The sequence below is a fragment of the Ceratotherium simum genome, chromosome 25 (genome assembly GCF_057802395.1).
Source record: "Ceratotherium simum simum isolate JZ-2026a chromosome 25, ASM5780239v1, whole genome shotgun sequence".
NCBI lineage: Eukaryota > Metazoa > Chordata > Mammalia > Perissodactyla > Rhinocerotidae > Ceratotherium > Ceratotherium simum.
This window is the reverse complement of record NC_141924.1, coordinates 9,689,689-9,706,279: the sequence shown is the minus strand read 5'-3', so window position 1 is coordinate 9,706,279 and position 16,591 is coordinate 9,689,689. Positions and strand designations below refer to the sequence as shown.

The 16,591-nt window shown below is 36.4% G+C and overlaps 1 protein-coding gene across 1 annotated transcript in view; it reads right to left on the bottom strand.

Moving 5' to 3' along the window:
- Nucleotides 1–319: 319 nt before the first annotated feature.
- ST13 (ST13 Hsp70 interacting protein) overlaps nt 320–16,591 on the bottom strand; it is a 30,512-nt gene continuing 14,240 nt past the window's right edge. Inside the window, exons 6-12 of the mRNA XM_004437893.3 lie at nt 11,278–11,362; nt 11,032–11,142; nt 8,656–8,758; nt 7,283–7,399; nt 5,752–5,800; nt 3,122–3,255; nt 320–2,400 (exon numbers count right to left, since the gene is read on the bottom strand). Of these exons, the coding sequence (XP_004437950.1) occupies nt 2,272–2,400; nt 3,122–3,255; nt 5,752–5,800; nt 7,283–7,399; nt 8,656–8,758; nt 11,032–11,142; nt 11,278–11,362 (728 nt within the window). The 3' untranslated portion in view covers nt 320–2,271. The remainder of the gene's footprint in view (nt 2,401–3,121; nt 3,256–5,751; nt 5,801–7,282; nt 7,400–8,655; nt 8,759–11,031; nt 11,143–11,277; nt 11,363–16,591) is intronic.

Sequence of the window (16,591 nt, the reverse complement as noted above, 5' to 3'; positions counted from 1 at the left end):
ATCTTAAGCCTACTATGCTCAGTAAATAACTTAAGATGAACACTAGAAACATAAAATAGAACATGTGCTGGAAAAAAGGGGGCCAAGGAGGGGGAGAGTCAATATCCAGTTCGACCATAAGTTTATTTTTAACGTAGCTAGAACTATCCAATAACTTTATACTTTTGAGCAGGAAAAAAAATCTCCTTTACTTTTCCCTTCTTATAGCATTATTAGCCCATGAAAAGAACATTTCTAGTTTAGAAATGATATTGAGTTTCTATGAAAAATGGAGAATGTATTTCGTATTTGTGGAAGTTAAGAGTCTAAAAGCATAGGACACATTTTCAAAAGACCAATTTTACTTTTACCCACTTATGGTAATATTGCAATGTTAGAATGTACTTAGGTAACGTATAGTTGAGTAAATCAAATGAGGAATCCAGAAGCAACTGGTCTTCTTGAGTTATTCACAGCACACAGTGGAAATTTTGAGAAAAGAGAACACACATTAACAAAAAGAACACCGGCAAGCTCAAACACAAGTTTATATGCTGAGTATTTCTAAAGGGCTTAAAAAGCATGCTCAATTAGCATACAGCTTTTTCTCACTTATATAACAGAGGCATTTCTATCTGCTTGTGTACAACAAAGGGTTAGAACCTGAATCAACTTATGATTTCAGAAATGTGCTATTTCAGAAATGTATTCCATGGAATATATTTCACAGCTCCTACCACTGATTCTTCAAATAAGCATAGAGGGTCTCATCCCTTGAAACTGCTTCTAAACGCTAGCACTTTAAATTGAAAGATAGGTAGAAACCTAGCAATTCTTGGTACAGAGCCTGGACTTAGTCTTATTTAATATAAGAATTGGATGTATAACAGAAAATTTATCATTTTCTTTATCCTTGGAGGAGAGGGAAAGAGAAAAAGGAGAGGTGGAGCTATGGTTGCAGTATTTAAGAGCTGAATAGGAGAACAATGAATCTTGCACAATGCCAACAACTCCACAATGAAGAACAACCATGGATCACATCAATTTTATAATTTATGCTGGATCAAGAAGTTAGGTTCCCCTCTATGTATAATTCAAACCTCATCCTCTCCAAAATAGAAAGATGAATACCTCAAGATAAACTCTAACTGCAACAGTATTTCCTAAGTAGAAGACCAAACACCCAAAGGAGTCCCTCCTTCCAACATCTGTTGATATAAGATTTCATTGAAGTGGAAATCTAACATTTAAATACAAAATCACTTGGCCAAGTAAGAAACTACAGCTGTTACGGGTATTACCCTACATAGTCACTATATGTATTACATATTAAATTAAACCCAGCATTAAATATGCTTGCACAATTATGCTGTGAGTGATAGCAGTAATGCTAGTGAAAAAGGACTAGCTTTAGCCCAAGAAGAGTAAGGGGAAAAAAATGTGAAAACAAGTAGAAAGCAGACAAAGAGTTGGGCATTTTCTGACGAGGAAAAATAATTTTAAACATAGAAATATAAAAAGAAAAGTATTCCCTTATTTCCCCCATGTGGAAATAATATGAAACATTTATTTTATATGTCAGACAAGAACACAACTAAGTAACCCAACTCTACTGCAGCATTATAAAAATCATCCCTTCACCACAGTGTAAGATTTAAATGCATCTGCACAAGGGCACATGTTATATAAAATGTAGTAAGACTGTGGCTATCCTGCCAAGTACTTCCAGTCCCTACCCAGGTTCTACTGCAATACTGGTGGTCCCAATAGTTTTATCGAAATAAATCATTTTTTAAAAAATAAAGCATTTAAAAGGACAAATCAAAATGCCTCACTAACCATATATATCCAACTCAAACTTTATCTACTTAAATGTTATATTTGCCTTCTGCTGATAAACCTTTATTTCATTCAAACTGAGCAATAAATCTTCCATACTGAAGTATTTTTCTTGCCCAATTAACTCAAAGGAAAAAAACAAAATGATTAGTAAAGAAAAATGTAGAGATTTAACACACCCTTTTAATTTGTTTTTAAATATTTTTAAGATTTAAAAAGTGTTTAAAGTTTGTAATTCCTAGTAGGAAAACATTATCTGAATGAATACCCTAATGGCAAACCACTTTAAAATGTTTCAGCTGCATTTGGGGCAGAGGGGTAGGGATTATCTTCAAAGCACCCCAGCTTTCTTCACAAGAAGGTCAGAGGTACACTGGTTTGTATTATTGCGACATCCATTAGGTGATCTAAGTTGCTTTTCCTTCAGCAAGGGCTTTATTTGTCAGAAGGGCATTATGCTTGACCTCCAAATTTGGCTGATAATTTGCTGATGAGATTCATAACCTTTGGGTTGCTCTGATATTTTGACATATTTGCCGGGTTCTGGGCCACATCCTGGAAGGCCGCCATGACTTCTGGATCCTGCAAAGAAAGGTGTTTTTTAGTATTTAAAAGTGTTCTATGGGTCAACAAGTTTATCATCTTAAATCATATCTTTATTTAGACCTATAATTTTGTCATGGCCAAGTTAACTAGGGTTTGGACAAGTCCCTGAAGTATAAATATTATTAATGTGTACTTCAAAGTCAAACTCAATTATATCACTTTAACTAGATAATGAAAAAAAGCATATACAATTTTTTTTTTTTTTTTCTGTGGGGGGACTAGCCCTGAGCTAACATCCGATGCCAATCTTTCCCTTTTTTCTTGAGGAAGACTGGCCCTGAGCTAACATCCGTGACCATCTTCCTCTACTTTATATGGGACGCCACCACAGCATGGCTTAACAAGCGGTGCGTTGGTGCACACCCAGGATCCGAACCAGCGAACCCCGGGCTGCCGCAGCAGTGCGCGCGCACTTAACTGCTTGTGCCACCAGGCCAGCCCCAGCATATACAATTTTGATACAAAGAAAAGGACAATTGGATATAATTACCAACTATTACAGAGGATATCCTATAAACAAATTTTTAAAAACTTAAGCTACTCATTCTGAAAAAAGAACATGAATGTCACAACTGCATAATTAGCTATTTGGTAATTCAGATCAATAAAACATGCTAACAGAGTAACCTCTGTCTCCACACAGACTTATGAAAGAAATGCCTTAGTGATATAAAGTCCATGTTCTTCCAAGTCTTACCTGCATGGCTGCAAGAACCTCTGGATCACTAAGAATTTCATTGAGCCCAGGCATCCCTGCCATTCCAGGCATGCCCCCTCCCATTCCAGGCATTCCTCCAGGAAAATTACCAGGCATTCCCCCAGGAAAGCCACCTGCAAGAATAAATGAAAGAACGTACAGACACCAACCATATTCCCAAGTAGTTTGACAGTATACTATTTCCTTCCGGATTAAAATAACACACACACTCACACGTGCATGCACCAAGAACAAGGGTGTTACTAAACCCAAAGTAGTCTGACCATTCTAACTGGAAGTAAGAAGATAATTTTTACCTTCAAATTTTCTCTTAAAAACTAAGGCTGTAAATCACACTTTGCTACTTTCTGGATTCATTTTTCCCTAGTAATAAAACTGTTAAGAAAACTAATCTTACCTTAAAATAAAGAGAAAGCTAACAGTCCCTTGGAATTACAAAATTATAAAGTCTAATAAGTCATCTTATATCTTATCTTCTCATTCTTTAATATTATTTGTTTCAACTTAAGTTAATTCATGTTTTTCTTCTTTTTAAAACCACAGTCCTCTAAAGCAGCTTTTTCTTCAAGAACTACATGAAATGCTTGTTATAAAAAGCTGTGGATTTTTATCTTCACTCCAGACAGAATAAAAATTTCTGAAAGTGAAACTGAAAATCTGCATTTTTAACAAGCACTCCTCGTGTTTCTTCTTTGCACTGAGAACAATGCTCTAACAAAAATGATTTAATTCTCCCAGTATCTTTTTAGATTATAAACCTGAATTATTTGCTACTCAGTTTTTCAGTACCATAAACCTTTATGTCCACTGGAGATATTCTGAAATCACAACTAGCCAATGTAGGGACATCCTAAAGGGAAATACAGGTAACATTAATGTGTTCTACAGATTAAGAGTTTCTACAAGTAAAGCCCTCATAAAAAAGAAACAAAGATGATAACAAAGTCATTTCCACCTGGCTCAACAATTTAAACATGCCGATAAATAAATAACAATCACAGATAAGGAGATCTAAGGGGCTCTGAAAGCAACAACTAGCTTCTTTTGCTGCCCCTACTGGCTTTGAAAACCTAGCCTCTACCCACGAAAAGATTACTGGTGCAAGGCAACGACAGTTAACCAGTCTGCTTGTTAAATCTAGATAATAAAATCCATATAACAAAAGATTATCTCTAGTTCTAGTCCACATTGGTGGTCATTTTCTAAAACAAAGGTACCCGACGTAAGATTATTTTGTGAGGAAGATTAGCCTTGAGCTAACATCCATTGCCAATTCTCTTTTTGCAGAGGAAGAGTGGCCCTGGGCTAACATCCGTGCCCATCTTCCTCTACTTTATATGGGACAGCGCCACAGCATGGCTTGACAAGCAATGCCTCAGTCTGCGCCGGGGATCTGAACCTGTGAACCCCAGGCCGCCAAAGCAGAGTGCATGAACTTAACTGCTACGCCACCAGGCCAGCCCCAAGATTCTTTAAACAGGAAGTAAGCTATGAGCTAAAATTTATTTTCTTCCTTTTTCTTCAAACAGCAAGTCATCCCCAATCAATATATGTTCTTCTTTTTGTTTTAGTTGCTTGGCACTTGCTTGACCTCTCAGAATAGAGGGTACCTTTACCTTTTCTAGCCTCTGACCATGTAAGTGAAGTTCCACCCGGTGGCATATAAGCCTAACTGGTGTGTAGTTGCCTCTATAAACCTTCCTTTAAGAGAAATCTGGTTACTATTAAACAGCTGGAGGCAGCCGATTCCCCATTAGAATTACAAACTTTAAAAAAAATCTCCTCCTGATCTTTTTTATAATTTTTTATTTTTATTTATTTTTTTCCCCCAAAGCCCCAGCAGATAGTTGTATGTCATAGCTGCACATCCTTCTAGTTGCTGTATGTGGGACGCGGCCTCAGCATGGCCAGAGAAGCAGTGTGTTGGTGGGCGCCCGGGATGCGAACCCGGGCCACCAGTAGCAGAGCAAGCGTACTTAACCGCTAAGCCACGGGGCCGGCCCTCCTCCTGATCTTTATATAAATTTCACACTGCCTCACTCAGGAAGTATTCAAAAATTATTCTGAGTACCTTTTTAATTGTTCTTCTACCTATATCATATAGGCCTCTGCTATCATTCAAGGCTTTGCCTCACTAATAATTTCTGATCATTTGACATTTGCAAGAAAAGGAGAAGTGTATATTATTTTTACACTGGACTCAAAACATTTTTTTCTGCTAACTCCATACAGTGCTTTCACCTAGTATCTCATGAATATCAATGTATAACAGAATAAAATTCGATTATGGCAATTTAGAAATACTTAGAATATATCATAATCAATTCTTACTTATAGTCTTTTAATAAAGTACAATGCTCAGGCCTCAATATATGTTAGCTATTTTTAAAAACTATACTGCTCAAAGTGTGAGGAAACTAACATACTGTATTTCCACTAACATAAAATTTTTAATGAAAATGAAACCTTCTAGAAGATAACATTCTAAAGACTCTTCAGTGTTCCAGGGACTAATGGTACCAAATATAATAGACATATCTGAGCCTCCAAATCAGAATATTATCCAATTATTAACAATACTAATAGTTTTAATTTTTCTTTAAAAATACCTGGAAAAGAGCCATACTGAGCTCCTGATTGTCGTCTGGCTTCTTCCTCCTTTAATACAAAGAAGAAATAAATTATATAATGGGGGTGGGGAGAATCTGCTGTCCACCCCTACCCATGCACAACCAGGAAAAAACTGTAAAAATAAGCTAGTTAGAGGACTTAGAAGAATGACAAGTTTCAAATGGCAATACTGGACTAAAGGATATACCCCATCCCACCCCAACCCCAAATAATTTCCAACTGGATTCTCAATGAGCATTACTTTTGGTAATAATTTCAAGTAGCATTTTGTTTCTACTTGGGGGAGAAAAAAAAAACCTGGAAAGCAATTTAGAGTACTGATATGTTTGTCCATGCTTATGAAAACTGGAAATTCTTACTGTTTTTAAAACTCTCAAATGAAAACACATGGTAGATTACTAAGACTGCTAGGACTTTTGTTTCCCAGGTTCCTCTTTTCCTTACTCTCCCTACATAATTCAACAACAAATACAAGTGAAGATTTACTGATTTTTGTTCTCTTAAAGATAAAATTAAAGAAAATATAAATTTCTCTCACAACCAGTTATAAAGTCATCAAGGAGATATATAAATGTAAAAATTACTTTTGAAGATTATAAACTATAATCCTAAAAGTCAAGCATGATGCTTAAAAATATTAAACAACAGGGGCCAGCCCCATGGTGTAGTGGTTAAGTTCTCGAGCTCCGCTTCAGCGGCCAGGGGTTCACAGGTTTGGATCCTGGCGCAGACCTACGCACTGCTTATCAAGCTATGCTGTGGCAGGTGGCTCAAATAAAATAGAGAAACATGGGCATGGATGTTAGCCCAGGGCCAATCTTCCTTCGCAAAAAGAGGAGGACTAGAAACAGGTATTAGCTCAGGGCTAATTTTCCTCACCAAAAAAAACAACAACAAAATGACAAAAAAATTAGGATGTAATGTTATATAATTATAATACAGCTTTATGTCCTTTAATTCAACAGTGTTGGAAATAAGCAGATGAAAATTGATAGCATCAATGCAAAAAGCTAATACAGAAAAAAACTAGGAGAAACCTTAAGAACAGAAGCAACAATATTGTGAATGAATTATGGATAACTTTTTTCCTAATTTCCATATAATATGACTTTGTAATTAAAAATAAAAAATAGCTAGAATCAATTTTAAATAGCTATGAATCCACTGCTGGAACAGGAGGAATCATAAAACAACAAATCAGGGCAAGCATCCTCAAGAAAACAAATAATACTGCCAAGTTTTAATTACTCAATTGGGAAAAATTCCTGATTTTAGGAGGACACAAGAATATTCTAACTTGGTGAAATATAAGCTCACTTAAGAATTTAAAGACTAAAAATAGCCCACAAATTAAAGGTAACAAAGGGAAGGAAAACTCCCTTTAAGTAGTACCATTATCCTAACAGAACTGCAGCCAGCATTAAATAAGAGCCAGGAATTAGAAAGATATCCTAAAAACTCTAATCTACTGTATTTCCCCCTTTAATGGTTTAGCTATGGAAACCTTACCCTCTGGGCTCTCTCATGTTCTTCCCGAGCCTTCTTAACCCTTTCCATTCTTTCTTTGATCTCTCGCTCTTCACGTTTTCGCTCATACTTTCTCCGATGTTCTGCAATTTTCTGGGCCTAGGGAAAAAAGAACCACAGAAAAATGTTCTCTCTAAAAGCTGAATAAAGTCAACACAAATCAACAGTTTTATTAAAGAATTACTTGTCTTTGTGGAGAGGTGTTCAATTCAACACATAGTTCTGAATTATGACAGTTAGATTTACCTTATAGAAGACCTGACACAACCCAGGCTTTAACAAGCCCACTGTGAAACATAGGAAAGAGACTGGAATTTGAAATGAGAAGTGTTATAAATCTCAAACAATTAACTAGTGCAAGTATGACAATTAGGTTTCAAATTGCATGACAATTCTTGCCTGATATCTGCTATGGGAAGGCAGAGATTTGGAACACACATATCACTTATTTGCCACAGTCTACCATACAATAAAGGGGTGAGGGAAGAGAAATATCTAAGTCTTACAGAACTGCTATAAGGATTAAGAAAGAAAATATATGTACCAGGCACTGGTACACATTCTGTGCCAAATATCTGGAAACTATTATTTATTCAGAGAATAAAGTAAACATAAAAGACTCATATTCAACCATTACTTTAGCTTGTTTATGAGTATTTTAAATTTTTTTCTAGAATATCTCATAAAATAACCTTGCTGAGTTAGCCCAGTTATGAGAATAAAAAAAGAAATCAAATAGTCTCTGATAGTAGATAAGTGAAATTCAATAAAATTTCCACCATCTTAAAATCTTTGGGAATAAATTCTTGGTAGTGAAACTTTCCACAAAGCTGAAGGGTTTACCATGTAAATGCATTAAAATCATTTAAACTAACAATTTCAGATAGAAATTATCTTAAAACAGAATATTCTAGCTTTTGGATTCAATAGTAACATTTTAAAAAGGTTGAAACTTTTTACTTCCATGGGCCTTCATGCTTTATACAGTGGCTGTATACAGCTACGATATATAAGGACAGACCAGACTCAATCTTGGGTCACATTTTATAAATTTTCTATTTCTTTCCTTGCTGTAAACTTGATGCCACCTTTTCCATTTCTAACATTCTGGTTATAATTCTACTCTAAGCTTGCAAACAAAGTTAATAGAGCTTGCTATAATACAGCATGAGAAATGAAAGTATGAAAACCTAATGCGATATCCTGCGTTGAGCACAAACTTCAGTGATTACAGATTATAACTTCCAAATGTTTGTTTCTGTACATCTGTTTTCCAGGTAAGTTACTGCCGGGGCTCCATACTAGAGCCACAGAGTGTAACAGTAATGACTTTCCCTTTCTCTGCTTGAACATACCCTCGGTTGAACTTCCTTTAGCATTGCGCTAGCATCTTCATCATAATCCAGTTTACAGGCAAGAGCAAGATCGTGGGCAGCTTCTTCCCAGTGGCCCAGAAGTCTAAAACAGATTTAAATTCATTTTAGGAGCCTTTCATACATATTCACTTTTGTGGCATGTGGCATGGAGTCTTTCTTCCTTATTATAAAAAAGGATTGTTACAGAAGAGCTTTAAATTAAATACTGAACTATAAACTTTCATGAACTAATTCAATTACTATGTTCTACCCTAGGAAAATTTGAGGGAATTTAAATTTCCTTTATGGTAACTGTAAAGCTGCTCTACTAAAAAATGTTTAAAAACTTAAAAAAAAAAAACCTTTCTTAACTCATAATATCATGAAATCAAAAAAAATTATGTAGCGCCACAGCTTTCAACTCATCAAAAACAGGGTTAACACGATGTATATTTAGCACGCTACCTTCTACAACATAGAAAACAATACGTGTGCACATTTTATTGAAAAAGGAGAGAAAAGATAAATTAGAAATTAAAGGTTGGTGAAGGTAGCTTAGAATGGAGTAGAGGGGATAGTAATGGAAATGAGACTTCTCTGGGTATGCCTGTTAACTCGGTTTTGGCTCTTTTAAACCTGCCAATGTTTACATACTCAAAGAAGACAATTTAATCAGCAAGGATGGAAATAAAGCAAACTCTAAACCTGAATGACACAGAAATAAAAAGAGGCTAATTTTTTATCACATTGACAACATAAACCATACAGAAAAAATTAATTCAAGTAACTTTTATTTTTTTTTTTGTTTTTTTTTTTTGTGAGGAAGATCAGCCCTGAGCTAACATCCATGCTAATCCTCCTCTTTTTGCTGAGGAAGACTGGCTCTGAGCTAACATCCACTGCCAATCCTCCTCCTTTTTATCCCCAAAGCCCCAGTAGACAGTTGTATGTCATAGTTGCACATCCTTCTAGTTGCTGTATGTGGGACCCGGCCTCAGCATGGCGGGAGAAGCTGTGCGTCAGTGTGCGCCCAGGATCCGAACCCGGGCTGCCAGCAGCGGAGTGCGCACACCCAACCGCTAAGCCACGGGGCCGGCCCTCAAGTAACTTTTAAAACAGTATTGTAACTGTGTATCTTAAATGGAATATATTCTAAGGATAAGAACTGCAAAAAGAACTTCGAACTTTACTTAGAAGACATATTATTTTTAAGGCACGATTCTGAAACAATTTTATGTATATCACAAGATAACACAAGTAAGTAAAGAGGGACAAAGATTTTGGATCTAGGAGAATAGTGTCAAAAATACAAAATAAAAGGGAAAATATTTAATGTTGAGTTTTAATGGAAAATATCAGTATAAACTCAAAATTTGATAACTTTTTTACTAAAAATCATTATTTTTAACATGTTTTTTCTAACTGACATTGAAATGACCAAAGTAATGATATCCAGGAAGCAAGGAACACACCTAGTAGCCAAACTTTAGTTTCTATAAATATAATCCCCACTAAAATGAACCACGGTTTCTTGAGAAACAGTTTATTCTAAGTCTGGGACAAGCAAAGTACAAGATGAGCTCATGCTGTCTTGTACCAGAAGGCAAAGAAATGCCCAACGCCTACTAGGGTCTCAAGAGAATCAACAGTAATGCGTGAGCTTTCAGAGGATTAATAAATTTTATTTCAACCTTTTACCTATATCTTTGACATGTGTCTTCATAATCACTAGAGCTACTTTTTTGAGTCACCTAATACAGCTGTCCCAAACATATCCAGCTTCACCTCCATCCACACTTGAAGTAGAGCACTTTTTGAATCCACGTTAATATGTAAATGTCCCTGGACATTTCATCCACAAACCACAAATACTCATTTGTATAATATTAAGTTTGGCTTCCAGGAATGATTACTAATCAGGGTTAAATTCATCTCTATATTTTCCCCTTTTTCTGATTTTTCAGGTGACTCAGCAGTGACTGAAGTAGTTTGAGGCTAGTGAATTCCTTCTTCTATAAAATGTTGGTTGTTTAATGTTAAGTTACAAAGAGAAAGTCTGAAAACAAGACAAAATTTGCAAGGACACTGACATAAGGCCACTCTCTTTTCTTAGAAATACTTTTGAGAAAAATCCTTAAATTTGACTATATATGGTTAAAAACTGTTAACAGTGGTTTTCTTTGAATGACAAGAGTGAAAAGAATTTTTACTTTCTTATTTGTTCCGTATATTATCCTCTCTGTGAATTCTTCCACATTGAGCACATATTACTTGGAAATTAAAGCCTTACGCTATTTTGGGTTTTTCTAGAAAGCATAGTAAAACATCAGATTTAAATTTAAAGAGTTCTGAAAATAATTAAATTCCACTATTTACCTGTGTGCTTTCCCTCGCCACTTGTAAGGCTGAGCTGAATCAGGATTTATTTCAATAGCTCTGTCACAGTCTCGGATGGCAGCATTTGGCTTCTGTAATTTGATGAAGACACTAAAAAATAAGTATGACATTAAAACATATTCATTTCAAACAATAACACCCTTGGGATCACCACAGAAGCAATTCTATTTAAATAAATGAGCAGAAATGATTCACTAGGGCACGCTTTTTGGTTAGCATCCTCACCTGGCTCTCTTGGCATACAGAATGGCCAAGCGGGGATTCAGCTTGATGGCATCCGTGAACAACTCAATGGCTTTCTGTAGTTCACCTAAAGTAAAAGTTATTGAGAAATAGAGGATAAAAAATATTAATAAAAATTGTTGATCTTTTATCCAATTAGTCTTTCACATTCTTCTTTTAGTCCAGTGAACAAAGACTAGTTTCTAAATTAATATAAAAACTGGCTCTTCAAAGCAAACCTTTGCCACACTTATATCGTACATCACTCAAGATAGAGATAATTTTCAGGTACATAACCCCTTAACAAACAGCAGAATACCACATTCTTAGTAGGACTCATAGTGATTTTTTAAATTAAGAAAAAAATAAAAGAATAAAATTAATTTAAAGAATAAAATAAATTTTATTTTATTAATTAAATTGTCTTTTATCCATTAAGTTAAAAGGATAAAATTAAACTTATTAAAGGAAAAACTACCCATACTAAATCCATAAGGCTGGTTAAAAAAAATTACTATTTGAATTCACAGGAATAGCATAAAAATTCAAGAAAACTAGAACTCATGAAAGACCACAACCCACATTTTAAATTCATTTATTGTATCCCATTCTCATAGGTAGCTTCTTTGTTTATTAGTCCCTTCAGTGAAGTCATTCAACAAATACAACATACTATAGAATTAGAACAGTTCTTTGCATAAAGTCTAATTCTTGGACACAGGAAACATGGGAAGGCAAGACAAACAGAATTTTAAAGTAAATGCTACAACCCACTTTGAAAAATATATTTACCCAGCTACTAAATGTGTAAAGGATTTTACCAGAACTCATGAACAATGCAAAAAAAGGTTCAGTCTTATTAGTTGCTACTAGGAGTCTAGGAGAATAGTGTCTATTACAAGTTACTACACTTGGATCTAATAAGCAACTCATACCTACCATGTTCAAAACTGAACTCTCAATTCCTACTCCATCTCTAAATCTATTCCCCATCCCTATATTCCCAACTAAGTAAATGGCTCCTCCATTTAGTCTAGCTTAGAGGTTGGCAAACTTTTTTGTGAAGGGACGTATAATAATTATTTTAGGCTTTGCAGACTGTTAACAGTCGTAACAATTCAACTCTGCTGTTGTAGTGGGAAAGCAGCCACAGACAATACACAAACGAACAGGTGTGACTGTGTTCCATTAAATTTTTACAAAAACAGGAGGCTGTAGTTTGGCAACTCCTGATCTACCTCAAGCCGAAAACCTTGGAGTCATTCTTGACTCCCCAATCTAAAAACCTAAATCCTTTTATCTCTACTTTCAAAATATATCCAAAATCTATCCGCCTCTCACCTTATCACCCTAAGCCCCGAGGTTTCCACACTGCGCACCACGGGGCCACAGGACCCTTGATTTGTTAGCCCTGCACAAACTACTGGCTCAATATAGTTCACATTTTCAACACTGGATCACTACATTCTTTTTGATAATGTCTTGGAAAAACCGTGTTTGTAGTAGTTGCTATGATAAAAAGGAAGAACTGCAGAAAAGTAGATGTGGAACAGGAAATGAGGGTGTCAGTGTCCAATCTGATCCCAAGATTTTAGAAGCTTAGTACCCAACATACATACACAGCTTCTTAGAAAATAAACATGGTTATTTAAGAATGAAATTAGGGGCTGGCCCCATGGTGTAGTGGTTGGGTTCACGTGTTTCGCTTTGGCAGCCCCGGGGTTCACAGGTCAGATCCTGGGCTCGGATCTACACACCACTCATCAAGCCAGGCCATGGCGGGGTCCGATATACAAAGTAGAGGAAGACTGGCACAGATGTTAGCCCAAGGACAATCTTCCTCAAGCAAAAAGAGGAAGATTGGCAATATATGTTAGCTCAGGGCCAATCTTCCTCATCAAAAAAAAAAAAAGAAAGAAAGAAAGAAACAAAAGAAAAAAAAAAGAAATTAAATATATCTGCTTTTAATTTGTGTGTACTATTTTTTCAAACAATCACTGACTTGTTAGGACTATACACTTACTAAATTGTTGGACCTAATTACACTATAAATTAAACTCGTATGCATTTCTTTTTGACCTAGGAGTGTTATTCAAAAAGTCAAGACAGTAAGGGCACTGTAAACAGAGAAAGTTTGGGAACCTCTGACCTAATCCAAGCCACTATCATTAGCCACCTAGACTAGAAAGACTCAATTTCTTGCTTTCCCTCTCTGGGATCATGAAAACACACCTCAGATCTGGTGTGGGGAGCATAACTGATTGAGAACTCCATCTTCTGTGCTCAAGGCTACACTTCAAAAGCTGCTCCCAGCTAATGACTGAATACAGCAAGGATACCAAGGCAGGCCCATTCTTATGAGACGTGCAGCTCCTGTAATGGGCAACTTTATCTTGCCCAGACTTTTTAAGAAACATAGCTATAGCTGAAGACTTTTCCTACGAAGGGGTATAAGACCTATATGATCATCTCACTGCCTTCCCAGACAACTCTGGCTCTCCCTGCTCCCCCGTTTTCCCTCACAGGTATTTTCCTAATATATCTCTGGTATATAGACTCATGTTTTGGCTTCTACTTCTCCAATGAGCTAACATACCCTTATTGGCCCCCACAATCTGATCTACATGAAGTAGTAATAATAATCCTTTTCAAAGGTAAATTCAACTCACTGTGAAACTCTCCGTGTCAAAAAACCCTCAATGGCTTACCATTATCCTTAAGGATAAAATCCGAAGTCCTTAGCATTATCTATAAAAGTTCTTTGTAATTTATCTATCTATCCTCCTCACCACTTCCCACCACCCGTCACCCGCTCCCAGGTGCTTCTCTGACCTCAATTCTAACACTCTTACCTCTTCACTCACCACACTCCAGCTACACTAGCCTTTCTGCTATTCCTTGAATATGTAAACATCCTACTCGCTCTCCCAGTTAGCTTCTCTACTTGTTCTTCCCTCTGTCTCAAAAGCCCTTCTTCACATGGCTTGCTCCCTTCATGTTGTCAGATGCTTTCCTGACCACCCTATGTAAAATATAGCTTCCATCACTGACTATCCTTTTACTCAGCTCTATTTTTCTTCATAGTATTTATTACCACCTAACATTATATTATCAATTTGTTTTTGTTTCCCAGTAATATATGAGGTCCATGAGGTAAACAACTTGGTCTGTTGTTTCCACACTGTATATCCAGCATCTAAAACATGGCCTGAAACACGGTAAGCCTTCAATAAATATTTGTTGAATAAATATATTAAACTAAAAAAGCATAGTAAAAATACTACTAATAATGCGACAGCTGGAAACACTTTACTAAAGTCTTACTTAGTAAGCAAGAATACTTACACCTTAATAAAAAGAACAGTGCCAGGTACTATTCTAGGCATATTACACATATTCACTTATTTACTCCTCATGACTCTATTAGGTAGGTACTGTTATCCTTAGTTTACAAATGGGGAAACAGGGCCGGCCCCGTGGCTTAGCAGTTAAGTGCGCGCACTCCGCTGCTGGCGGCCCGGGTTCGGATCCCGGGTGCGCACCAACGCACTGCTTCTCCGGCCACGCTGAGGCCGCATCCCACATACAGCAACTAGAAAGAAGTGCAGCTATGGCATACAACTATCTACTGGGGCTTTGGGGGAAAAAATAAATAAAATTATATAAAAAAAAAACAAAACAAATGGGGAAACAGAGGCAAAGAGAGTCACTTCTCTAAGTTTACCTAGCTAGTAAGTGCCAGAGCTGAGATTCAAACCCAGGCACTTTAGATCCATAAGTCTAGTGTCTAACTATATTCCTGCCTCTCCAACCCCAAGCAAGGCCTGAACCTACAATCCCTACCTTAGAATATTAGTGTTTTATCCCTTTAGGATGTACTATAAAATTGTGCTTATTCTAAAATTAGAACTAGGTTAAATTTACACATGAACATAGCTTGGAAAGAAATACAGAAAAACAAGAACGTGACTTATTAGATGGTGGCAGTTCATTTTCATTTTGTTAAATATTGCTGAGGAAATAAATAAGAAAATAAATTTAAAAAATACGAGACAAAACGCCAAAATAAGTGACAAATATAATGAGCTGACAGTATGGCACAGTAAGATCCTGGACAAGTCAAAAGCCCTCTGAGCCCTCAGGTTATTCATTAATTTGTAAAATGGTATTAGTATGAGGTTTTCATGAAATAATGCACATTAAAACATAATAAAACTGCCAGACATGTTGAAGGCACAAAATAAATGCTAGATAAATAGAAATCTTAGGAGGTAGCGAAAGGAAGAAAAGATTAGTGTGGAAAAGGAATGGTCAGGAAGAGAAGTGGCTGGGATCAATTAATGGGTGTGAATTAAAAGTTGAAACAGGTGAAGAAGAGCTTTACAGAGAAGCAGCAGAGCACAAGCAAAGGAACGTTCTAGGACTGTGAGATCTGGCTGGAATGGAAGATTAATATTTAAAAAGAAGAGAAGAAAGCTGGGAAGGCAAAATATGGGCTCTGACTCTAGCAGGTCTAATGCTATGATGAAGATCTTCAAACTGTATGCAAAAAGTTAGTCGTAAGTTACAAGCAAGGGAGTGTGTAACAATACAAAGCAGTTCTAAGTAAGAATAATCTAGGGACAGTTAACAGAAAGCAATAAAGGAAACAGACATTTCAGGTAGGCACACTACTGAGGCCATTGCAATAGTATAAACATATGATAAGGACCTAAACTAAGAAGGTAGTAGGATTACAAAAAAAGGAAGTGAATATATTTGCCAACTTGGAACAGTAATCAATACCGAACTCATTCTGCAATAAAACTTCAGTCGTCTTTTAAGTCTACAGATGAAGTCCAAAGGCACATCAGCATTATACAACAGCATCTGTTCAACGATGGCATTGTGATGTACTACCACACAGCTATGGGGGGGATTTGCCGAGTACCCAAGTTAATAAATGATTTTACTGATTATAACTGATTATAACATTATACTTAATATCAGCACTCTCCCACTCTGATAGGATTTTCTGAAGAGGATCTAACATGTAGAGACTAGAATAAGAGTGTTATGCCTATGGACATCATTTGTTAAGGGTGTTACTATGCATAAAGTTGTTCTAATACCACTTTTTTTGAAAGCCTTTCACCTTTTATTTTATTTTTTTGTGAGGAGGATCAGCCCTGAGCTAACATCCATGCCAATCCTCCTCTTTTTGCTGAGGAAGACTGGCCCTGCGCTAACATCTGTGCTCATCTTCCTCTACTTTATATGGGACGCCGCCACAGCATGGCCTGACAAGTGGTGCGTCGGTGCGCGCCCAGGGTTCCGA